At 48.3% G+C, this 24,739-nt stretch overlaps 3 protein-coding genes across 6 annotated transcripts in view; all 3 read left to right on the top strand.

Annotated features, from left to right (window-relative positions):
• Nucleotides 1–13,568, top strand: part of LOC133511312 (adenylate cyclase type 1-like) — a 36,227-nt gene extending 22,659 nt beyond the window's left edge. The window contains exons 8-21 of one of the 2 annotated variants that reach the window (XM_061840105.1): nt 843–998; nt 2,579–2,776; nt 2,879–2,976; nt 3,055–3,139; nt 3,306–3,395; nt 4,509–4,771; nt 5,628–5,754; nt 7,878–7,994; nt 8,090–8,236; nt 8,318–8,416; nt 9,892–10,006; nt 10,091–10,215; nt 11,265–11,642; nt 12,926–13,568. In XM_061840105.1, the coding sequence (XP_061696089.1) occupies nt 843–998; nt 2,579–2,776; nt 2,879–2,976; nt 3,055–3,139; nt 3,306–3,395; nt 4,509–4,771; nt 5,628–5,754; nt 7,878–7,994; nt 8,090–8,236; nt 8,318–8,416; nt 9,892–10,006; nt 10,091–10,215; nt 11,265–11,624 (1,980 nt within the window). In that variant the 3' untranslated portion in view covers nt 11,625–11,642; nt 12,926–13,568. Of the gene's footprint in view, nt 1–842; nt 999–2,578; nt 2,777–2,878; nt 2,977–3,054; nt 3,140–3,305; nt 3,396–4,508; nt 4,772–5,627; nt 5,755–7,877; nt 7,995–8,089; nt 8,237–8,317; nt 8,417–9,891; nt 10,007–10,090; nt 10,216–11,264; nt 12,116–12,925 lie in introns of those variants that run through there. The other variant, XM_061840104.1, reaches the window with a different exon arrangement.
• A 2,982-nt stretch (nt 13,569–16,550) lies between these two features.
• On the top strand, nt 16,551–19,268 carry LOC133511313 (merozoite surface protein CMZ-8-like). Of its 3 annotated transcripts, none has more exons than XM_061840107.1 (4): nt 16,561–16,807; nt 17,385–17,512; nt 18,268–18,768; nt 19,096–19,268. In XM_061840107.1, exons 2-4 carry the CDS (start codon nt 17,510–17,512, stop codon nt 19,174–19,176), a joined length of 585 nt encoding a protein of 194 aa, XP_061696091.1. In that variant the 5' UTR covers nt 16,561–16,807; nt 17,385–17,509; the 3' UTR covers nt 19,177–19,268. The 3 variants fall into 3 exon arrangements, with proteins under 3 accessions (XP_061696093.1, XP_061696091.1, XP_061696090.1); XM_061840106.1 differs by having other exon boundaries at nt 16,566–16,807; nt 17,385–17,527; nt 19,096–19,261; XM_061840109.1 differs by lacking the exon at nt 17,385–17,512 and having other exon boundaries at nt 16,551–16,807; nt 19,096–19,267.
• Nucleotides 19,269–19,449: 181 nt separating this feature from the next.
• On the top strand, nt 19,450–24,431 carry LOC133510858 (insulin-like growth factor-binding protein 5). The gene is made up of 5 exons (XM_061839293.1): nt 19,450–19,572; nt 22,418–22,845; nt 22,916–23,046; nt 23,837–23,965; nt 24,053–24,431. The coding sequence occupies exons 2-5, from the start codon at nt 22,533–22,535 to the stop codon at nt 24,176–24,178; spliced, it is 699 nt and encodes a 232-aa protein (XP_061695277.1). The 5' UTR covers nt 19,450–19,572; nt 22,418–22,532; the 3' UTR covers nt 24,179–24,431.
• Nucleotides 24,432–24,739: the final 308 nt, after the last annotated feature.

Genomic DNA, 24,739 nt, shown 5'->3' with positions numbered 1-24,739 from the left:
GACCGTGGTCCTCAGTCGGAAAAAGGTGGCGTGACCTCTCCGGGTCGGGGATGAGATTCTGCCCCAAGTGGAGGAGTTCGAGTATCTTGGGGTCTCGTTCCAGAGTGAGGGAAGAATGGAACGGGAGATGGACAGGCGGATCGGTGCAGCGTCTCCAGTCATGCGGACTTTGTATCGGTCCGTTGTGGTAAAGAGCTAAATCGAAAGGGCAAGCGCTCAATTTAGCAGTCGATCTACGTTCCTACCCTCAGCTATGGGCACGAGATCCCGGATACAAGCGGCCGAAATGAGGGTGTCCGGGCTCTCTCTTAGAGAACGGGTGAGAAGCTCGGTCATCAGGGAGGGGCTCAGTGTCGAGCCGCTGCTCCTCTCCATTGACAGGAACCAGATGAAGTGGCTGGGGCATCTGATTCGAATGCCTCGGTGAGAGACCCCGAGGACGAGCCGGAACACACTGTAGGGACTATGTCCTGGGAAAGCCTCGGGATCCCTTCGGAAGAGCTGGAAGAAGCGGCTGGGGAAAGGGAAGTCTGGGTATCCCTGCTGAAGCTACTTCCCCGCGACCCGAGCCGGAGAACCGCTAGAAAATGGATAGATGGATGAAGCGTGTTATATTGTAACCTAGCAACGAGCTCCGCGATTGAACTCAAATGTCCTCAAACGTCGCTTGTGGGATTGACCCGCATTGTCTCTTTGGTTGAAGTCCTAATCTTGGTCGTAAAGACTCCATGATGATGTGAACGCACACGCGCCTTAAATAAAGTCCAAGACTTAAAAAAAATATATATGTATATTTATTTTTTTTTAAAAAAAAAAACCCTCCTCGTTTCTGACTTTCACAGATTTTCCCCGGATTGATTCTTTCGGATATCAAGCCGGCCAAAAAGATGAAGTTCAAGACGGTTTGCTACTTGCTGGTGCAGCTCATGCACTGCAGGAAGATGTTCAAGGCCGAGATCCCCTTCTCCAACGTCATGAACTGCGAGGACGGCGATAAGGTCACCAATCGCTCTCAAAAAAAGAAAACAATATTAATAATATGTGGCTTTGTATGAATGGAAAAGCAGTTTTTAACCCGAGAACAGGAGAACTCGACTGGCCACGCCCTGCCACCCACATTCCGACAATTTTCAAGTCATGACCCGCTTTAGTTTCTTCCGTTGCATGTTTACATTACAGTGATTAATTATGTATCTTTATATTATTACAACGTTCATGTTTATTTCATACAAATATTGAGAACCTATTTCATCTTTTTAAACCCACTGTGTACATAAACGTGCGACCCGCTAACTTTATGAGCAACAACTTCGCAGCACAATGGAGGATTGTGATTACTGTAAATATAAAAAGGAATTTAATAAATGAATAAATTAAATATCACAATGAAAACTTAGACAACAGTTAGACATTTATTTATAGAGACGCAAACTAATCCCCGTCCATATTCGCAGTTCTCCCAAACACCAGGTGGTGCTCTAACTACTGACTGTACCGCTTTTTGCAGAAGAAGGAAAAATGAAATAAAAATTAAATAGAGAGATTCCTGGTGGTCAAAGTATGGCCCCAGAGCCACAAATGGCTTATGACGTTCTGTAATCTAGCCCAACCGCCATTACATGATCAAGACCCTTTGAAAAAAAAAATTTCAATCCTTGTTATTAATTTCGCAGTGATTTATTTGTTTGATTTATGATTTATTTGTATGTTTTTTTTATATATAATTACAACAGTGGTTAATGAATCAAATTAATTGTGAATAAAAATAATACCAAAGTTGCTTTTTACAACTATTTGACATCTAAAACAAAATATTGCTCAATTTTTATCTTAAAAATAATGTAAAAAAAAAAAAAAGAGAAAAATGGGCAGCACGGTGGATCAGCTGGTAAACCGTTGGCCTTACAGTTCTGAGGTCCCGGGTTCGATGTTCTCTAGGCACTTTGGTTTCCTTCCACATGCCAAAAAGATGCAAAATTAATTGTAGACTCTAAATTGCCCGTAGGTGTGATTGTGAGTGCGGCTTGTTTGTCTCCATGTGCCCTGCGATTGGCTGGCAACCACTTCAGGTTGTAACCCCGCCTCCTCCCCGTTGACAGCTGGGATAGGCTCCAGCACTCCCTGCGACTCTCGTGAGGATCAGCGGCGAAGAAAATGGATGGATGAATAAGAAAAATGAGCTCTGTCATGAAAATATACAAGATTGGAGACTCTGTAACCTCATTCAGGAATCTGTTTTCAAAATCGAAGGCGCAAAGGTTTGCCCACACAGAAAATGTACACAAAAGAGCCCGATTTGCGAGGACTGTGTGGCGACGAAAGAAAGCCCAAATGGAGGCAGCGCGGTTCTGCTCCAGTGGCCACGGCAGTACTTTGCAGTCCTCCCGACTGTGGTTTCGTCTCAGCAGGGCGCCTCCACTAATGAAGTCAAATGCGACGGGGGCGGCGGCGTCATTTGAAAGTCTAATCGGCGGCGGCGCCGCTCCCGTCGTCGACGCTCCTTCGGGCGTCTTTCCAGCGCGACGACACTCGCCGAGCGCGTCCGCTACGACTTCCTTCTTTTTCCTCTTTGAAACAGCGGCGGGCCATGAGGACGGCGCCGCAGAAACTGCGGAACCGGCCCAACGCCAACCAGACCAACGTGGTCCAGAGCAGCCCCAGAACGCGGGTCAACCGCTACATCGGGCGGCTGATCGAAGCCCGGCAGACCGAGTCGGACACGGCCGACCTCAACTTCCTCACGCTCATGTACAAGTGCTCGGAGCGCGAGCAGAGGGTGAGCCACGCTCGAGTTCAGACCTTCAAACCAAATCCGATCTTTGGGCTTCGGGGAATGCTCAGTGCTGAAACCCTCTCTGCTTTTTCTGGTACCAAAAAGTACCATCAGGTTCCAGATGAGTACTTCACCAGCGCTGTGGTTCTGTCCCTGATCCTCGCTGCCTTGTGCGGTCTCGTCTACCTTGTCATCATACCGCAGTACGTAGCGTAAATATCCAGAGCACAACTCTCGACTTGTGTTCGTTTTGCTGACTTACCCGTCTCTGTGTGGTCCAGGGGCACCGTGGTGCTGGTCCTGCTCGTCTTTTGCATCTGTTTCCTGGTGGCGTGCATTATGTACCTGCATATCACCAGAGTACAGGTGCGCGCACGTTGTGGACTTGAGTGGCGGGGGGGGGGGGGGAGCCAGCGCTTCCTCGCTAAGTCTGCTGCCCCCGCGACCTGGAAGGAAAAGTGGATGGATGGATGGATGGATGGATTTGCTACGAACGTGAAATTGGAAATTGTCTTCTGCTTTTGTGTATCAGTGCGTTCCGGGGTGCCTGACCATTCAGATTCGCACCGCGCTCTGCATTCTCATCGTGCTCTTGATCTATGCTGTGGCTCAGGCCTGTGTGGTAAGTTTTTGCGACGGATGTACTGCAGTTACAGCGGTGCCTGGAGATACGAGTGAGCCGACTGAAGAATATTTCGAATTGCGAGCCGTCGTTGAGCGGAATTTTTCGCTTCGACTTGCGAGAGACCACGCCCGCTAGATTAAAGCCCACAAACAACGAGCAAACCAATGGGAAATGTCATGGAAATGCTAGCAGCTAGCATCGACAGTCACGGTTTTAGAACCCCTTTGAACTCATTCATTGATTGAGGGCTGTTGAATTCAAACATTTGATTCATTGACAAGGAGGAATGCCAGTGATGAAGAAATGGATATTTCAACGAAAATGGTGGAGCCACAAATAATATAAGATCACTGTCATGGTTCTGCCGGTCCAGCCCGGGCTGCGCGGGTTCTGTCACGACCCATCGAGACGGAGGAGGACGCAAATGCAGGACTCCGGAGACGCAGAGGCATTTTGGAAAAAGTGTTTATTCCTTCCAAGGTCGGGGATCAGGTAGACAGTCAAGTGCAGCAGCGGTAGTCAGGACGTCGGGCGTAGAGAGCAGGTCCGCGGGCAGGCAGGAGTCGGTACACGGGAGCTCGATCAAAGAAGGCAGGAGTGTCGGAGGAGTCGGGCTTACGGGGTCGGTCGGAGAACAGGCGGAGGTCGCTACACACGGGTTTACGATCAGAGATACGGGAGTGCAGGAACGGGGCATGAGTTGCGACGATCTGGCAAAGACCAGTCGTCCCCTGGGTCCTACATCTACCGGAGTCAATCAGCCAGCATGAGGTGCAGGTGTGCGCCTCCTAATCAGCCCGGGCTGGAATGGCATAACCATGACAATTACTTACCGGCATGCAGAATATTCCTCATCAAATGCTCTGTATTTCTATAAAGTCTTCGATTCTAGAGTGCTGTTTTCCTTGTTTGAAAACAAAAACTTTCTTCAGGTTGGAACAAATCAATGTCATTTCCATTCATTTCATTGTGGAAAGGTGATTTGACACAATAGCGCTTTGACTTAAGGCCATTCACAGAACAGAAGAAACTCATATCTCAAGGCACCACTGTAGCTTTTAAAATTTTTCCATAAAGTGCGCACATTTTGAGTTGTTTGGCCTCATCCAGGTGGGCTGCATGCCCTGGCTGCGGGTTCCCCCCAACGGCAACAGCTCCCTCGCCATCGCCGACACGGACGGCGGCGCCAACCGCACCGCGGCCGAGCTGCCCTGCGAGGGCGCCCGCTACGCCTTCCTGTCGTGCGCGGTCGGCACGCTGACCCTGGCGCTCTTCCTGCGCGTCTCCTGGCTGCCCAAGATGGCGCTGATGCTCCTGCTGCTGGTGCTCTACGTCACCGTGCTGGAGCTCAGCGGTTTCCGCAAGACCGCCGGGTGGGTGCGGGGGGCGGGGGGTTTAGGGGCGCCGACATCAAACGCGCAGGCTCGGCGATCGTGCGAACGGGACGCCAGTTAGCGCCTTTGATTTTCCGGCGTTTCTTCAAAAGGAACTCGCGCGTTGTTTTCCGATGCGGCGGGGGAAAACAAATTAGCAGGCGTTAGCGACGCCTTTACAGTCCATATAAATGGACGTCGACTGTGTGTGTGTGTCTGTGTGTATCCTTAAGCAACATACACACACTTTCATTTTGCACGCTTCTGAATGCATAGTATAAATATTGATGTCGTGGATTGTTATTCATCACTCACTGCCAGTCGTCCATGTTGAACTCAGCCGGCGTTGATGCCAGTGAAAAGTTACATCAGCATTGCCATAATCAGATAACAGATTAAGGATTAAAACGCTAGCTAATCATGAACTCATAGATAGCGCCCTCTAGAGGTTGTAGTGCGCATAGCTGAGGGCGTAAAAGTGATGTGATTGGACACGTGATCGTTCCTCAAATTGTCCCACTATGACGATGTGGCCTTTCTTTTTTTTTTTTTTTTTTTTATGGTTGTCTTGATTTGTGCGTGTCTGGTTAAAAATAATAACATTCCTGTCTCGTACTGAACGCACATTTTGTTCTGATCCCATTTTGGGAATTTGAAATGGTTTTGGTCCAACATTCACGTCATTCGAAAAGGAAATCCACGTTGTTGTAGAAGTGAACTTGTTTTTGCTGCCGACTGCCTGCGTGTGTGCGTGGGGGGGGGGGGGAATCACCTCAAGCCTCCCGTGTAGTTTTTTTCCCGGGTGGTCCGGCCGGCCCCCCGGTGCTGACTTTTTGTGCCTCGGTCTCTTCCGCAGTGGGGGGTCCTTCCACATCCGGGGCTTTGAGCCCATCCTGTCTCTGTTGCTCTTCGTCAGTGCGCTGGCCCTCCACTCCAGGCAGCTTGACCTCAAACTGCGCTTGGACTTCCTCTGGGCCGTGCAGGTCAGCCAGCGGGTTTTCCGCTTCAAACGTGTCCGTGGAACAAAGTTTGCGTGGAAGCCGCCAGGTGGCAACAATCGGGGCAAGATGTTTGCTCTGGCTCCAAAGAATCAGTTGATCGTCATAAAGCTGCGCGAGCAGTTAAAAAGGAAGCCTGCAAAACATGTAAAGAGGGTCGTGACTGACCCCAACTGGTGACAATCGTAGTTACAATTGCCTCCCAAAACTGTCTGATGATTATGATTTTGATATTGCCCTGTACTTTATCGAGCTCGTGGACCTACGACATCAAATCACGTGACTTTTGCTTATGTCGCCATATTGCCGGTCAAGCTAAGTCAATCCTAAATCGTTGGGAGACGACACGGAAATATGGCTTGTAGCACGACGCCCAGAGTCTTATCCGACACCGTCAGACATTTAGAAGGTGAACATAAACGACGGTATGTGGAAAAATTACATAAACACAGCGTAGAGGACCTGTTTTTAATGCCGAAATCGATGTTTTTGCGAGAAGAAATTGGACTGTTAATTGGCTTCCACTTGTCTTGGACAACTGGATCTACACGCGGATCTGGTGAGGAAGTCGTCGAGATTTACACGGAAAAGTTTAAAAAAAAGTCTGGACGCAGACGAATACTTTGTTGCTGGATCTGTTCTCATCGGGAATAAATCCCACGTAGCGACGTTTTTGACGGCTCGTGAACGCGGAGGCGTGTTCGGCCACGCGTTAACCGTTTGCCCGAATCCATTGATCTCTTCAGATAGTATTCAATACAAATACCAATATTTACATAAATGAGCCCTGGTTTTACACAAACTCGCATTCATTAACTATAACTGAAAACAAAAAACAGGAAGGAGTCGTCTCAGTGGAACGTACACGGAAGCGATTGCGGCCACACTTAACCTCCGTCAACTGCCGTGACAGACAGTTTTGTTTTTTTTTTTTAAACACGCGGCGTTCAAATGAGCCAACTTGGCATTCTAAATACTTTTTGTCAATTTGAGATTAAGAAGAATAGTTCCTGCCTGAAATGAAGCGGTCGTGTGCGTATCCACCAGCACAACGGATTTGAACTTTTAAGCGCTCGCCATGCGTAGAAAACGGACTCGGCAATTGCAGCCGTTTTCCTTGGAGTGAAATCAATTGCGTTGTTGGGCGTAATGTAACAAACATTTCTCATACTTGTGACAAAATTGAAGGCGTTCATCGCTTGAAAAGTGGCACCGTTTGAAGGTAGAAAAGGATTTCCCTTCAAGTATTTTAGAACACTTATGAAGTTCTTCATCAAGGTTCAGTTTAACCTTTTCATCCATGCACGCCTTCGACAACATCCTGCTAGCTAGCGAAAGAAATTAGCTAGCTATCGAGCGCACCACATTTCTTTTGTGGTGGGCGAGTCCACCCACGTGTCAACATTGGTTTCGATATTGACTGACACCATTTCCACTTTAGTTTCATTTTTTTGGGTCCTCCGTGCGGGGTTAGGCCAATATTCCTATGAACACAAGCAGTTTACTTTTTTAAATTGTATTTTCAAAAATGGATATTTTTGTCAACAAAAGAAATTCAATGAAATAATTTGTTGTTAAACGCATCCTGGGAAAAATGCATTAACCTTATGTTCCCATTATTATTATGATAGTCTAACGCACAGGTGTCAAACTCAAGGCCCGGGGGCCAGATCCGGCCCGCCACATGGTTTTATGTGGCCCGCGAAGCCAATTGTAGAGTGTCTATTTCCATAATTCTTGTAGAAATCTGTCATCTAAATGATAAAGTTGAGATATTACAAGCATTTTTGTTCCCGAACATGTGTAGTTGAAAAACACATTACCCTCGATTTCTGACTCCAAAACTCGTTCATAAATTGATGACGTGTATATGTTGAGACGATTAAATAGTTTTATTGTTTCACAGTCATAACGGACCTCGGCGGGGGGGAACCGGAACGAGCACGTGGCCCGCAAGAAAAATGAGTTTGACACCCCTGGTCAATTATTTTTATGATCTGCCAATGAATAGAGAAATGAGCTTTGTTGGAAATCAAATCAAACCAACTAGAATTTTGCCCAATATGAATTTCACGCTGTCAAGTTGAGTGTCGCGCGTTTGGCGACAGGCGGAGGAGGAAAGGGACGGGATGGAAAAAGTCAAGCTGGACAACAGGCGGATCCTGTTCAATCTGTTGCCGGCGCACGTGGCCCAACACTTCCTGCTGTCCAACCCCAGGAACATGGTGAGCCCAGCTCATAGACACACACAAACAGGTAGAACCTCGCAAGACGCGCCATCAAAAAGCGACACCCGCTCACCTTCTTTGTCTTTTTCCAGGATCTGTACTACCAGTCCTACGCGCAAGTCGGCGTCCTGTTCGCGTCCATCCCGAACTTCAACGACTTCTACATCGAGCTGGACGGCAACAACATGGGAGTGGAATGCTTGAGACTCCTCAATGAGATCATTGCAGACTTTGATGAGGTTCATTTTTTTAGGTTTTTTTTTGGTGTGTTTTTGTTTTTTAAATTGACGTGCATCATCAAGAGATTTTGTATCTTCCAGCTCATGGATAAAGAGTGCTACAAAGATATTGAGAAGATCAAGACCATCGGCAGCACGTACATGGCGGCCGTCGGCCTCGTCCCGACCGTGGGAACCAAGGTGCTAATATGCGTGTGTAGTATTTACGGTACATGTCTTGGGGCCGTGTTGTCCGGTGCGCGTCACTAAGAAGAGCCGTGCCGCTGTTATTTTTTTAGGATAGCCTCGAGTAAAGCTACCCTGTCAATAACAAAGAAAACCTAACGTGTAGCATCAATGTTAACCTTTCAAGCGACGGATATTTGAAAACAACGGATATAGACAGATAAAGTATCAATATTGACGCGCATATATTCTTTATCCTCTGCGAAGAATCACTTCTGTTTACTGGAAATTAGCGTGATTTCCTAATCGGGCTAATCTTGACGCACGATTCCTTCTTTACTTGCACAAAAAAAGGGGGAAACAAAAGTAATCCGGTTTGTTCGAAGGAAGCCGTTTACTTGAATTCAAAAAGGCAAAAATAAAATGAATCAAATTGTTTCCACGCCGACTGGGCGCAGCAAATCCGAGTCAATGAACAAAATACAAAGAAAATGATGAGGATTGTTTTTGATAATGGATGTTGATGGTGGTGATGATGATGATGATGATGATGGTCAAAAAACTATTTCGCCCGACCGGCCATATTTCCGCTGTCCGTCTTTGTCCGGCTGACCTTCGTCTCCTTCCGGTTCATTACGTCATCACAACGTATCGATTATGTAGCAAACCTCAAATCCTCCTTTTAAATGTCACAGAATGCAAGATAATCATCATCCGCGGCATACATATAATAAACAATTTCTGAATACTCGATATTACAGAATTAAAACTTAGCTGAAATTATTTAATTAATTATTCCGACTGAAAATATTTGAAGAACAGAAATTATATTTAGGCTCTCTCACTGACTGAGGAGTGACCAACTGATGTTCATCCATATTTTTATATATATATATATGATATTATTATATTGTATTTTTTTCCACATGTTTGTTTTATACGTCCCCCAGGTCACCAAAGTGCAGATATCAGAATGAGGAGCACAATGTCGAGTGAATTGAGGCAAAAATGGTTTCATTGTTTATATTTATTTCATAACTATGTTTTTTTTTATGGTTTGTGAGCCAGGCACAGTGACCAGAGTGGTTAAAGCATCTGCCTCACAGTTCAGAGTACCAGGGTTCAAATCCCAGCCCGACCCACCCGTGGGAAGTTAGCATGTTCTCCCCATGGCTATGTGGCTTTTCTCCGGGTGGCTGCTCCTCCCACATGCAACATGAATCGGAGACTCTAAATTGCCTATAGGTGCGATTGTGAATGCAACTGTGGTTTGTCTTTATGTGCCTTGCAATTGGCTGGCAACCAGTGCAGGGTGTACCCCGCGTCCCTAGCCGGGTTTGGCTGCGCCACTCTTGTGAGGATAAGCGGCTCTGATAACGGGCGAATGATTCTGAGCCGAAATGTGATTTACGAGCAATCCCAAGTGCAGCCTTCCAAAACTTCCGCCATGAATTGAACGGTACAAGAAAAGTCCTTTTGTGTTACTTTAGGCCAAGAAGTCCATTTTTGACCACCTGAGCACGATCGCCGACTACGCCATCGAGATGTTCGACGTGTTGGATGAGATCAACTATCAGTCTTATAACGAGTTTGTCTTAAGAGTGGGTACGTCCGCGCAGCGCCGCCGGCGGCAGAAGAGGCCGAGTCAGAAAAAGCGATTCACTCGCGTCTTCTTTGATCTGTCGGCAGGGATCAACGTCGGTCCGGTGGTGGCGGGCGTCATCGGGGCGCGCCGACCCCAGTATGACATCTGGGGGAACACGGTCAACGTGGCCAGTCGCATGGACAGCACGGGGGTACCGGGGAAGATACAGGTGACCCAATCGGCGTCCGGTGGAACGTTTGAGGGCAAAGTACAGCGCAGTATTTGCCACAGGGGCCGACCTCCACCCGAAGACAAACCTGACCTGAGCGTTTTTATTTTAGCTATGATAAACCAGGCGCTCAGCTGATAAAGCGTTGGCCTCACAGTCCCGAGGTCCCGAGTTCAACCCCGGACCCGCCTCTGTGGAGTTGGTGCGTGGCTTTTCTCCGTCATGCAACATTAATTGGACACTCGAAATTGCCCCAAGGTGTGATTCGGAGTGTGGCCGTTTGTCTCGATGTGCTCTGTGAATTGGCCGGCGACCAGTTCAGGGTGTGCCCCACCTCCTGCCTGTTGAGAGCTGGGATAGCCTCCAGCAGGCCCAGCCACCCATGTGAGGATAAGCGGGAAAGAAAATGGATGGATGATAATGTGATTTTCTTTTGTGCGGTATATTAAAATGAATTATAAAAAGTCATGGGCGGCACGGTGGCTCAGCCGGTAAAGCATTGGCCTCACGGTTCTGAGGTCCCGGGTTCAATCCCGGACCCGCCTGTGCGGGGAGTTTGCATGTTCTCCCCGTGCCTGCGCGGGTTTTCCTCCGGGTGGGCACTCCGGTTTCCTCCTGCATCCCAAAAACATGCAACATCAATTGGACGCTCTAAATTGCCCCTAGGTGTGATTGTGAGTGCGGCTGTGTGTCTCGATTGGCCGGCGACCAGTTCAGGGCGTACGCCGCCTCCTGCCCGTTGACAGCTGGGATAGGCTCCAGCGCGCCCCGCGACCCTCGTGAGGATAAGCGATGAAGAAGATGGATGCAAAGTCATAGATAGCTATAATTAAATATGCAATATTCATGTTGTTGTGTAAATGTGCCGATGTGAAAAGTTCTATTTTGAAACCAATAATGTCGTCCGACCTGCAAATGTTACAATTTTATCCGGTCAAAAGACTCGATTGGTTGAGTCGGCGCAAACGTGGACGGGAACTTTGCTGGTAGGCTGCGTTTCTCATTTTTGGAAAAGAGCTCCCGATTGCTGAAGTTGCCCTCCGACCCAGGTGACGGAGGAGGTCTACCGGCTGCTCCACTCCGACTACGACCTGGTGTGCCGCGGCAAGGTCAGCGTGAAGGGCAAAGGGGAGATGCTGACTTACTTCCTGGAGGGCAAAGTGCAGGGCGTGGGCACGGCCACCACCTCGTCCGTGATGCGCTCGGCCAGCCTGGCGCGCCGCATCCACTCCTGCGGCAAGACCAGCGTCCCCGCCGGCCTGGGCGCCGCCGCCGCCCCCAGACGACAGCCGACGTGCTTGCCCTCTTCCCGTGTGCCCGCGGTGGGTGAGGAGGAAGAGGAAGTGGATATAGATGTGACAGAGATGGAGATCGAGGCTGTGGCGACTGTGGCTGACGCCGCGGTGTAGACGCAAACGCGAGCGAAGGTAAGAAGAGCCAAGACGGAGGCCTTGAGGAGCGCCGCCCGCCTCCCCGTTACCCGCAGGTGCGACGGGTCCAGACAATCCGAATTTGAGGGTTTTTTTTTTTTTTCCCCAGGAGATCTCGGCCGCTTTCCACTCTTTGGACGCACTCGCGCAAACTTGTCCTTTTCTCCGCCGAGGGAGATTTTTTGTTTTTCCCAAGGGAAAACGAAACAAACAAACGATCTTGCTTTTGCTTTTTAATGATGCCAAGGATGCATTATGTCGCGCCTCAGCATGCATGTGCGTGCGTGTGATTGTTTGACACGGCGCGATGACATTTTTAACATTTACGCGACTTTTTACAAGTTGATAGCCATAGCGACGCGTTCCCCTTAACGTGGACCAAAGTCGTGAGGTTTCCCAACATGGCGTCCGCCAGACGAGCGCTCTCTTTCGAACACCGCCAGATAAGCTAAAATGGGTCCTTTCCCCGAACCGACCCCAACAGTGGAACCTCCAAAGTCAAATGCAATTTTTTTGAGATTCGATTTCACACTTGTGGATTCACCACCAATTTAGTTTTGTGTATTTAATTTAATGTATTTATTTTATATATATATATATATTCTCCCCCCCCCCCCCCCCCCATCTTTGGAAAGAAACCAACCCCAAAATTGTTAAGTAGCATTTCTTCCCTACATTTTTAAGACTTTGTTTTTTGGGTGAGTTTGAAAAATATTACGAGTAATAATAGTTGGTGGTCAAGCTGGTAAAGTCTTGGCCTCACAGTTCTGAGGACCAGGGTTCGAATCCCAGGCCCACCTGTGTGGAGTTTGCATGTTCTCCCCGTGCCTGCGTGGGATTCCTCCGGGTGGGCACTCCGGTTTCCTCCCACATCCCAAAAACATGCAACATTAATTGGACACTCGAAATTGCCCCAAGGTGTGATTGTGAGTGCGGTTGTTTGTCTCCATGTGCCCTGCGATTGGCTGGCAACCAGTTCAGGGTGTACCCTGCCTCCAGCCTGTTGACAGCTGGGATAGGCTCCAGCACCCCCCGCGACCCTCGTGAGGATAAGCGGCATAAGGAAATAGATGGATGAATGGATAATAATGGTGTTTTTTTTTAATGGAGTTATAATGGGCATCAATTATCCACTGTGTTAACGATCCATCATTGGAAGTGGTATGGATTAAAAAAAAAAAAAAAAAAAAAAAAGTTTAAATGTGTGTGTCATAAAAGTGTAAAAATAAGATAACCCCACTCAATAAGATGTATTAACAACTTTATCTTTGTGTGTTGAGGAAAAAGCCCCCAAAAACTGGAAAAGAATTTAGCCCTTGCGACGTGCGTCATGCGATGTCATGGAAACGGGGGTGCGGCTATTGTCGCGGAGAAAGCCAAAGAACAAGTGGAACACGTTCGGAATCAAGCGCAAAGGGAAATAAGCAAGGAAAATGTGGCCATTTTGGACTTTTTGAGGTTCCATTGTTGGTTTTTCCCCACTTATGTCGTCTCCACCACCCATGAGGATTATTCCACGCAGTAAACACACAAGTTGTGCCCTTGAGGAACAACAACAACAAACAACAGTACGGTGCAAACGCACACAATATTGGTAGGCCACCCGCGGCCCGTGGGCCAGATGTGGCCGTCCGCGTGTGAGTGATTGTGAAAACATTTTTCCCAGGAAGGCTCCAAATATTTCAGAACAATAATAATACTCTTTGTATCAGGAAGAAAAGGCATTCCCCAAACCTGACCACCAGTATTGTATAAAGACAATATTAAAGCACACAACTGCACAATGGCAAATGTACTTTATAACGCATTTATAACACGCAAGTGGTTATGGGAACATTGGTGCTGTTGGCCCACGTTTTTCTTATAGCTATGCAGTGGACCGCCGTGTATTCGGGGTTAGATATTTCAAGAACTCAAATGAAGTTCTGTAACGTCCCCCCCCCCCCCCCCCCCAGTGACAAAATACTTTCTGCAGTACGTATTTACTTTGGGAGAACAGTTGCGAGGCCACACATGGGGTGAACAATAAATACTGTCATAAATATGAATCATTGAATGAAGTTGTAAATGGAGTTCACGATTGGGCTCGGTACCAGGCAACCCCCCCCCCCTTCGCCAATCACGGTGGTCTACTGTACACCGTCCAGCCGCATCTTCGGTGTATCGCCTCCAACTGCGTCCGTGTACGTCCGTCATGTTTCTGCCTTACTCCGCGGCAACCTGCCTTTTTACATAAAATATTCACTTTGATATGCAGGTCATACGGTTTCACGTTCTTCTGTGTAAATAGCCAAACGAAGCTATGTTACATCTTGTACAGTGTAAAAAAATGGTTTATTGAATATTTTGTAATAAAGACAATATTGGTGTATAAAATAATAATTAGGCCTTACAGGTTGGGGTTTTTTTTTTTTTTTTTTTGTCTGGTACTGTAGTTAGGAAGCAGACTAGTAATCTCTCAGCCAACTGGTGGCCATCTTAGTTTTCCGCAGCAAGACGCCATCGGGTACTGCCGCCCCAAAACGTGGCCGAGAAAATTCCCGTCTATATTCTTGCTCACGCTGCATCAAACAGTACATTTTGAAAATGTCCATAGATCGCACAGAAAAGCACATCAAAGTCCGGAGAGAACACGCACCAATTTTATAGCACACATACAAATACATCCATCCAAAATGAAATATACAGATGCAGTATTTGAGCACAAATGGTGGCGCAACGTATGCAGACAGACAATATAATACCGACAGAGATTTGCTCTTTATCTTCCGGGGAGAACAGCTAATATTACGGAGAACTTGTGATCGCCTCAATGTAGTGTACGGACACGTCCGTATTATCCGGCCCCCTTGTGGCCGAGGCACGCACAGCAGATGTGGCATCTCAATGCCCCTTTTGCAAAAAAAAAAAAGAAAAAGCATTGTTTCTAAGAATTTCTTTGGATTCTATTTGATGTTCATTAGGTTATTTTGCATGAATTGGACACGCTAAATTGCCCCTAGGTGTGATTGTGAGTGCGGCAGTTTGTCTCAAAGTGCCCTGCAATTGGCTGGCAACCAGTTCAGGGTGTACCGTTGACAGCTGGGATAGTACTTCCCGCCACCCTCGTGAGGATAAGCTGTGAAGAAAATGGATGGATAGGTTACTTTGTTTCCCTGAAGTTAAAAAGTGACCCCTTTTTTTTTTTCCGGGACGCTGAAACGAATTCCTGGCATTTCAAGTCATTTGAATGGGAAAAGACGATTTGACGTACGCGTGTCAAACTGTAATCGTCTCTCAAGGCCTGAAATTGTAATTATTATTCTTAAAATAACAAGGAATGATGTGAATTGGGGTGCTATCATGCAATGATGAATGATAATCCATCCCAATTTGAAGCGGACGGCGCTCGGCAACTTTGAACTTGCCGCGTTTGGCCCTCCAGAAGCGACTAAACCATGTCGAGTTTGTGTGAGGTTCACTGGAGGCAAAGTCAACCGTCACTTTCACAACCGTGACTCACCTTTTAAAAAAAAAAAAAACACACACACAACAATGACCTCACGGGGGTAAAAATTAAAAAAAAAAAAAACAAGAGGACGGTGCTGAAGCGCACGCAAGCGGTGGAGCAACCAGGGGGAATCTGAGGTGAACCACAGTTCACAAACAACAACCCCCCCGCCCCGCTCGTCAGACTAACCTGCTCACTGGCATGTACGCAAGACTTCGGCACACTTTATTGATCCTCCGTCACCAACACGCCATTTTTTGTTCACAATTTCAAACGGTTCATCCATCCATTTTCTCAGCCGCTTATCCTCACGAGGGCCCCGGGGAGTGCCGGCTGTCAACGGGCAGGGGGCCGGGTACAGCCTGAACTGGGTACGACGTGATCGACAGCCACACTCACAATCACACCTACGGGCAATTTAGAGTGTCCAAATAATGTTGCGTGCTTGTGGGATGTGGGAGGAAAGCGGAGTGCCCGCCCGGAGGAAAGCCACCCAGGCACAGGGAGAACATGTGAACTCCACACAGGTGCGTCTGGGATTGAACCCAGGACCTCAGAACCGTGAGGCCAACGCTTTACCGACTGTGAGCCACCGTGCCACCTAAAACAGTTCACCGGAGTGTAAATAACATGTCTACGACACGCTTCCAGAAAGTACCCCGAGGACGAACTCTAACGCTAAGGACGTAAACCGCAGCTCAAATTCCCGATGAGTTGGTGAACGCGGCAACACTTGATTGCTGGTTCAGAACTGAACGACTCCTGGACGCTGTCAACAATGACAGAAAGAGGTGGCGTCGAAGGATACCGGATCCCGGGCCGTACACTGGTCGTGAACCTTATGTTGCACACCCGCCCCTGCCTTCAAATATTGCCAGCATGAATTCCAATGTTTAGGTGGGGAATTAAGAAGAACTGGTAAACTGTTGGCCTCGCTGTTCTGTGGACCTGGGTTCAATCCGGGAGTTTGCATGTTCTCCCCGTGCCTGCGTCGGTTTCCTCCCACATCCCCACAACACGCAACATCAATTGGAGACTCTAAATTGCCCCTCGGTGTGATTGTGAGTGCGAGTGTTCGTCTCAACGTGCCCTGCGATGGGCTGGCGACCAGTTCAGGGTGTACCCCGCCCGCCTCTTGCCCGTTGACAGCTGGGATAGGCCCTTGCGAGCCTTGTGAGGATAAGCGGCAAGAGAAAATCGATGTGCGGAATTAAGAAGACTTTATTGGCACTTTGGATTGCGCTATTGTACCCAATCGAGTGTCCAGTACGGTAAATCTATTTATTTATTTTAGTTTTGGATTTCAGTCATTTTATTGAATTGGAGGTGTCAGTTTTTGTTTTTTTTTTGTTTTTTAAATCTTTAAATGGCGGATCGTGTTTCGTTCTCCCTTCCTCCCCCCAAATGGTTTTGTTCCATGACAGGTCAAGACTGGACTTGATTGTGACCCCACCTGCCCGTCATTAAGCGCCACACTTGACACGGATCAGTCATCAAGGCCCGTCTCGCTGACTGACTTCCGTCCGTCCGTCGGTCCGTCCGTTTTCTTCCGCTTTTCCACGCGAGTGACTGGATTGCATCGGCTTGCTTTGTGTTGCGGGCGAGCTGGACGGACAAAGCTGCACTTTTAGTCGTCCGTGCTTGTTATTTCGTCTTATTTTGGACCAATTAGGTGAGATTGGAGCATTTCCCACAGCGCGTTGTTTGCCTGCCACGGCATTGCGGGTGCAACAGTTAACGGTCCATGTTCGGCAGTCATATTTTAAGGCGTGATTGATGCATATGGCAAAAAGATGATCCTTTCTGACTGAGAAAGTGCAAACTGTGGTTTATGGTTATATGTGTGGTTTGCTATCGTGGTCATCGTGAGTACAAAATACTCTATAAGAGAAATAAGTCATGTATTTCTTTATTTTCCCTGGTCATATATTCCATATTTTTCAAATCCAAATCCCCTCGTGTGTGATCAAGGATGACATTGATTTGATGCACTTGAGTGGCTCGGTTACCTCAAAGTGCGCGTTCGTTCGTCAGCTCCAATTGGCGCCAAAGAAGTCCACACGCAGTCCGCTCGTGACTTGGGCCCGACGTTCAAGCTTAAATGTCCCCTTTTGTGCTTTTTTTTTTTTTTTTTAAATCTCAAATCTTCCCTTTTGATCTGTTGCGTTTTTTTTTTTCTTCTGGAAATGTTCCCTTTTGATCTTCGCTATTCCGTCTGTTATTGTTGCTTTTGCGCTTTCATCTTTTAGGCGACGTCGCAACTGCCGATCACCGGGCCCACCCTCAAAATTGCATCTTTCATCAGCGCTAATCGCCAGGCTTGGTCTTCGCGTTGAAGGTTCAATGCCAGACTTTGGCGCAAGCGGACGTTTCAATGGTAGCTGCCTTGCACGTGAGCTCTCGCTCGTTCATCTGCGTACTTGACCGCCATTGTTGCACAAACGCAGTCATCTGTCATGCCAGATTTCTGTTGCGTCTACGGATGTGGAAATCGTAAAAACCGAGACATTGGGAAGCGTTTTTTTTTTTTTTTTTCTTTTTTTTGTTTTCTTTTTTTCTCCGTGTTCCAAAGATTAGATTGCACCGAGGAGAAGATACAACGGAGTTGTGGAAAAAACGACAACAAAAGTGGCTTGCAAATATACGACGTGCAGAACTGAACGAAGCTCGAGTACACAAGAAAAAATGATTATTTGAAATCTGATCAGTTTATAAGCGATTCGCATGTGTATTTCTAGTGTCCGGATATTCTACTTCAATGAAGTCTTTCAGATCCTTTTGAAAGCACGTCGTTGTGGAGAGGATACGAATCGATATCGTCACAGAGTTTGATATTCTGTACATATCTAGCTTTGGCGACATCATCCGGCGAATTCAAGTAGGCAGAAAACGTCCGCCGCTTACACGTGGGTCTGTGGACGTTGCCGTGGCGATGTCGTCCGCTTATCTGTGAAAATGGCAGCCGCTGTCACGTGATTGCAACCCAGGGATGTAACGAAGGCCAAATGAAGTCCAATTCTCAAGGTTGCGGTTCTACGGACTTTCTGACTTTGCTGGCTGACATTGATTGCAGCGTTGTATATAGCGTTGATTTCTAAACAATTTATTTACGTATTTGGGGATATTTCAAAGGTCTCCGAGTTGGGGGACGAAGCCCACGAGAGCCAAGGAGACAAAATGTTGGGGGGCGACCGGGAAGGCGACGTCCCGCTGAAGGTTCTCCGGCCTATGCGGCCGCGTCGCTCCGTCGGGGAGATCCCGTCGCGGTCGCCGACGTCCGCCCCGGGGTCGCCGACGTCCGCCCCGGGGTCGCCGACGTCCGCCCCGGGGTCGCCGACGTCCGCCCCGGGGTCGCCGACGTCCGCCCCGGGGTCGCCGACGTCCGCCCCGGGGTCGCCGACGTCCGCCCCGGGGTCGCCGACGTCCGCCCCGGGGTCGCCGACGTCCGCCCCGGGGTCGCCGACGTCCGCCCCGGGGTCGCCGACGTCCGCCCCGTCGCAGCTGGGCCGGCGGAGCGAGCCGAGCGGTCAAACATCGGCGACGTTTTACCCGTGGAGAGGAGTCCGACCGCCGCCGACCAAAAAGAAGCGCACCAGGAAGAGGAGGAAGAGGTTGTCGGCGCTGCAAAAAACGGTAAAAACAAATAAATCAAGTATTGTAATTTTCATACACTGGAAGGTCATTCAGCCCCCCCACCCCACATTCTCCTACCCACCCCCACCGCAGATAGAATTAATCACTTCCTGGGTCAAATTGTTCAAACCTTTTCAACTGTAACAGGGATTTTGTTGTTTCTGGTAACATTCGAGGCCCTCACAGAAACGTTGTTACTCACGCGGGAAACGATTTGTCATATTTTAACATTCATAGCTGTGACGCAAGTGCAAGAATAATGGAGAGTTCATCAGTGAAAACTTTTTTGTAAATATTTGTGACGTTTGTTCTGCCAAACCTTCTCAGTTCCGGCAGTTCCCGCAGTGGCTGGTCAACGTGATGTTCAACATCGAGGAGGCCAAATCGCACGAGCTGCTGATCGAGTGAACGGCAACCATGCGCCAGCGTTTTCTTTTATTTTGCTTTTTTTTTTCCCCCTTTCATTAAACATCTGAATCAACAATTGAATAATTCCTCAGCTCTTTGCCGAAAAATCTCTCTATTGGGAAAAAAAATTCTACAAGGCGGTGTCATTATTGGCAAATAGAAGTTGTGTGTTAAGGAAGTAAGTGGTAGACAGTTCCTCCCCGCCATACAACGAACAAAGTTTAGCCAGGGTTGTGAGCAAAACTTGCGTCTGTTTTTCCTCTCTTGCACGACGACTACGAAGCTCAAGTGTAAACGACTGCAGAGCGAGACCTTCAAACTCCGCGTGTTGCACAAAACTCTCGTGACGTAAGGTGAAAATCTGCAAGCCGGCAATTTTTAAGGACATTGCCGAAGGTGAGTTTGAAATAAAATCAGTCTTTTGGGATCAAAGTTCAGGCAACATACGCAGTCAGGATGACAGACGGGGTCAATTGGGGACGACTTGTCGAAAACAGCCAACGACGGATCAGCAGATGAGGACAAATAAGTTCACCCAAACAAAGTCAGCCTCGATTTTTGCCATTTGTGACTCTAGATCTGTTCAGAGAGTACGACATCTTCTTCTTTTCCTTTCGGCTTGTCCCGATTAGGGGTTGCCACAGCGTGTCCTCCTTTTCCGTCTAAGCCTATCTCGTGCATCTTCTTCTCTCACACAAACTGTCCTCGTGTCCTCCCTCACAACATCCATCAACCGTTTCTTTGGTCTTCCTCTCACTCGTCCTTGGTAGCGCCATCCTTACCATCCTCCTACCAATTTCCTCACTCTCTCGCCTCTGAACATGTCCAAACCATCCAAGTCTGCTCTCCCTCTCTAACCTCTTCTCCAAAACGTCCACCCTTGGGCTGTCCCTCTAATGAGCTCATTTCTAATCCTATCCAACCTGCTCGCTCCGAGCGAGAACCCCAACATCTTCATTTCTGCCACCTCCAGGTCTGCTTCCTGTTGTCTCTTCAGCGCCACCGTCTCTAATCCGTACATCATGGCCGGCCTCACCACTGTTCCCGACTCTGCCCTTTATCCTCGCGGGGACTCTTCTGTCACATAGAACACCAGCCACCTTCTGCCAACTGTTCCGCCCTGCTTGGACCAGTTTCTTGAAGCTCCTCTGTAGTGTTGACTCCAAGTATTTGAAGTCGTCCACCCTCGCTATCTCTTCAACCTGGAGCTTCACTCTTCCCCCCCCCCCCCCCCCCCCCGCCCCTCTCATTCATTAATGTCTTCATTCCTCTCAGTGCATGTCTCCATCTTTCCAATTGTTCCTCCCCCTGGTCCCTGCTTTCACTGCATATCACAATATCATCTGCGAACATCATAGTCCGAGGGGATTCCACTCTAACCTCATCTGTCAGCCTCTCCATTACTACCGCAAACAGGAGGGGGCTCAGAGTGGATCCCTGATGCACACCCACCTCCACCTACGGCACATCTCACCGCTGTTCTGCTGCCCTCGTGCATGTCCTGTACTATTGTAACATATATCTCCGCCGCACCGGACTTGCGCATGTAGTACCACACTTCCTCTCGTGGTACTCTGTCATTGGCTTTCTGTGGGTCTACAAAGACGCAATCTCGCTCCTTCTTTGCTTCTCTCTACTTTGGACTTTTCCAGAGAGCACAACATATACATGGAGAAAAAAGGAGCTTTGTAGTGTAGTTGTGCAAATGGAGGCGCCAAACAGGGAGATGATGAATAGTCTTGGTGGGTCACATCGTGGACTATTAGACGAGAAGGTACGTAGACTGTTCATTGAATTGATTGCGATACGTCGTCTTTTCCGCCATACTGGATGTGGCAGGTTTTTCTGTGAAGGAATCCAAGTAAATTCGATTCATCTTGATTGTCACAAATTGCACTCAATTTTATCAACTTTAAATCTGTCTTGTACCTGGGGAAACTGGAGAGAATGATATCAGACATATTAATTTTTCTTTTTGTTAGCTGAGGCACAGGAGATTGACGGTGATCTTGACAATCCCCCCCCCCCCAGACCGAGCACCCTGGTTGAAGAAGACTTCCAGGTCAATGAAGCACTCGCCAAATTCGTGTTACCGTCTTGGTCGTCGTTATTATTTATTCAAATTATAATCTCGATACTTTATGTTGTAACTGGTAAACATCGATGGATATTCTCATGCGTGATGATGGAAAGACAGACTGCATTCAGTTTTATCTGACAAGTCAAGGTCACAGTCTCACTTTATCCTCGACCCATTGATGGATTCCAACTGAGGGAAGAGTGCAGAAATCAGGAGTCTTGACTTTGGGCCAATATGTTGCTGCGTCATGAATTAATACGAGCATTTTAACCTCACATCATTTGTCAGTCTTTCTTCTAAGAGGCTGGTGTGGACTTCATGTCAGGTTTTATGACCTGCTATCAGAAACCCTCACCACAACCAGATAGCTTGAAATGTGGCCGGTGTCTGCCCGCTACCCGTACTGTCCTATCCCTTGCTGTGTGCTTTGAGATTATTTTGTAATGTTCAGTACATTATGTGCCGTGACCCGGTTTTGTCCCGCATTGGGAAACGGCGGTCTGATAAATGCATATTTAACTTGAGAAGAGGTTATCTTGACTTTTTTTTTTTTTTTTTTTTTTTTTTCTTCCGCAAAATGGCTCATTGGGCCCGTGTGACTTTTTCCCCCAACTGGGTGCAACTTCACGCAGGTCAAAGTAAAACGTTGCATTGGCATCTGGAAGATTTTTTGCTTTTGTTTGGAAGGTGTTGCCAAGGTTGCCGTTTTCCACCAATACTACACGGAAGGAAACGACCAATTGCCGTCGGCTGTCTTCAAACCAACATGTTATGATTCCCTGGGGGGGGGGGGGGGGGGGGGTTATGCAATAAGGAGACGCACGCGAGCGTGTGGGCGTCTCGTGGCCTTGTTTATCTCCCTTCTCCTGATAAGATGAACCTTCACCAAAGAGGCCGCCGCAACCAGAAAACCAAACATGTTGTTCAGTCCCGCAGTGAAACATCTTCAGGCAAAGTGTTTTCCTGACCCTCCTCAGTCACCGATGGGCGAAAGCGCCCCACCGACCAACCGAAGCGGCCCAGCTTGTTTTGATGTCCAATCACTCTGCGTTCCAGAGTCAATATTGACCCCCAGACCCTGTGAACCTTCAACCAACGCACGTCAGGCAGGGTCAGCCCGCTGTTTACCGCAGCTATGTCACAAATATTTTATGTCTGTAGGCGTCGTGTCAATCATTAACGTTCGCCGGAGGCCCGACGCGTGCATAAATACGGCGGCGCGGGAGACGACGACAGGAAAAGTGCAAAGAGTTAACGTGTGGATTTACACGAGAAGATGATGCTGATGACCCTGGCGGTTTTGGTGGCGACGGCGAGCTCGTCGCCGGTGGCGGGACCCGAGCCCATCCGCTGCGCCCCCTGCACCCAGGAGGCGCTGAGCGAGTGTCCCGCCGTCCCGGCCGGCTGCGGCCAGGTTCTGAGGGAGCCGAGCTGCGGCTGCTGCATGGCCTGCGCCCTGGAGAGGGGGAGCGCCTGCGGGGTCCACACGGCCCACTGCGCCCGCGGCCTGCGATGCCTGCCCAGGCCCGGCGAGGCCAGGCCTCTCCACGCCCTCACCCGGGGCCAGGGGGTCTGCACCGAAGACAAAGGTAGCGTCGGCGCCGCGTCCGCTCGTCACACTTGGCCGCCGTCGAAAATGTAAACGCTGTCGTTGATCAGAGGATGCCGGAGGCGACCCGGACCACGGCTCGCTGCAGTACATGCTGGGCTTGCCCGGCCAAGACGCCGCCGACGCCCGCGACAGCATCAAGGCCAAAGTCAACGCCATCCGGAACCGGCTGGTGCAGCAGGTGAGCGCCAAATGGAAAACAATCCAAAAAAAAAAAAAGTCATGTCATAAGAATTTGAATCCTTTAAGAGAAAGAGAAAATTTATGGTGTATATATATATATATATATATATATATATATATATATATATATATATATATATATATATATTTTTTTTTTTAATTACACTCCTTTATCGCTGAATGGAAAAAATGTTCAGCCTTCAAACTCGAGTAACGTTTTTGCTTTATAGTGTACATTATGACTGTTTATTTCCTGTATGGAAAATTCAATTTAGTCAATGGAACTAGTAGAATGTTGGGGGGATGACAACCTTGACTTGCGCAAAGGAAAAGTTTTTAATGGAAAATTAAATATTGCGAATAAAATGAACTGAAAATATTTTACTAATTGTATTCCCTTAATCAAAAAATTGAAATCAGTATTGAAAATGTCGTGAAATTTCATTCCATGGAGGGATTAACATCGGTAGAGATTTTGCATTATTTCAACAAGTTCTAATATCATTGGGAAAATATGAATGTTAGTTTGGATTAATGGGAAATTGCATTCAATAAACCTTTTGTGGGATTGTACATTTTCAAACTGTACATTTGGTCCTTGCAACACACACACACACACACACACACACACAAAAAAACTTCCCACACTTGCTTTAAAAGCTGTTGCGTGCATGTTTACCATAGCAAAATGAACAATAATTATATTGGAGAACTCCACATCATGAGCCAATCAATATGCATGCAAAAAAGAATTCCTGGAGTTGACGCTCGCTTGTCGTGGCGCGCAGGGTCCTTGCCACATTGCGCTTGACGCCGCCCTAGACGCCATCGCCAGCTCCCAGCAGAGTCTCGGCGAGAAGTTCACCACTTTCTACCTCCCCAACTGCGACAGGCACGGCTTCTACAAGGCCAAGCAGGTGAGGGGCCTAAAAGGAGATTTTCGGTGTCGCCCCCGCCGCCTCCCCTTCACCGCCTTCTCCTCTTTGTCTTTGCTCTGGGTCAAGTGCGAGTCGTCCCTGACGGGCCCTCCCGCCCGCTGCTGGTGCGTGTCGGCCTGGAACGGCAAGATCATCCCGGGGGCCGGCGACATCCCCGGCGACTCCGAGTGCCACCAGGAGGTCACGCACTGAAGCGAGGAAACCGATCCGCGAGCACCCGCAAGAGGACTCCCCCCCCCCCCCCCCTTTTCCCTTCACGGAGCCAAATTGTAAATTATTTTATTTATTCACGACACGTCTTTTTTTTTTTGTGTTTGTCTCAATGCCCCCCCCCCCTCCTCCCTCTTCAATTGTAAATAGGGCAACACTGTATACATTTGTATTTCTGACTAAATAACTCCATTCCTCAAGAACCGCAGCTCTGCAAGCCCCATTTCAGGGACCTTCCTCCTGCGCCCCCCGCCCCCCCCCCCCCCCCCCCCCCCCCGCCCCTCCAATTCATTCACGTCGACACAGCCGCTCATTCATGCAACATGTTGACATTGTCTGCGTGCATCTTCATTTCCTCAATGGGGGATACTTAAAGTACCGCAAGTATGTGTATGCTGGTCAAGCACAAACATTTCAGGGCTCATCCGAGCTGCTACATTTGTCTACCTCTGCAGTTTCCCACCCCCTTTTTTCCACTTCTGTCCACAGGGTCACTGCATTTTGTTTTTATCTTTTTTTTTTTTTTTTTACGTACATTCCAGA

Source organism: Syngnathoides biaculeatus, chromosome 13, assembly GCF_019802595.1.
Source record: "Syngnathoides biaculeatus isolate LvHL_M chromosome 13, ASM1980259v1, whole genome shotgun sequence".
Taxonomy (NCBI): domain Eukaryota; kingdom Metazoa; phylum Chordata; class Actinopteri; order Syngnathiformes; family Syngnathidae; genus Syngnathoides; species Syngnathoides biaculeatus.
The sequence above is the reverse complement of the archived record's forward strand: the minus strand, read 5'-3'. Positions and strand labels throughout refer to the sequence as shown.

Bases quoted from the DNA above. Each gene is read 5' to 3' on its own strand.
- LOC133511313 (XM_061840106.1), top strand. The intron at 18,769-19,095 runs GTAAAAACAAAT...AAACCTTCTCAG, and splicing joins TGTCGGCGCTGCAAAAAACG to TTCCGGCAGTTCCCGCAGTG.
- LOC133510858 (XM_061839293.1), top strand. From the start codon at position 22,533: ATGATGCTGATGACCCTGGCGGTTTTGGTGGCGACGGCGAGCTCGTCG. The intron at 22,846-22,915 runs GTAGCGTCGGCG...GTCGTTGATCAG, and splicing joins GGTCTGCACCGAAGACAAAG to AGGATGCCGGAGGCGACCCG. The intron at 23,047-23,836 runs GTGAGCGCCAAA...CGTGGCGCGCAG, and splicing joins GGAACCGGCTGGTGCAGCAG to GGTCCTTGCCACATTGCGCT.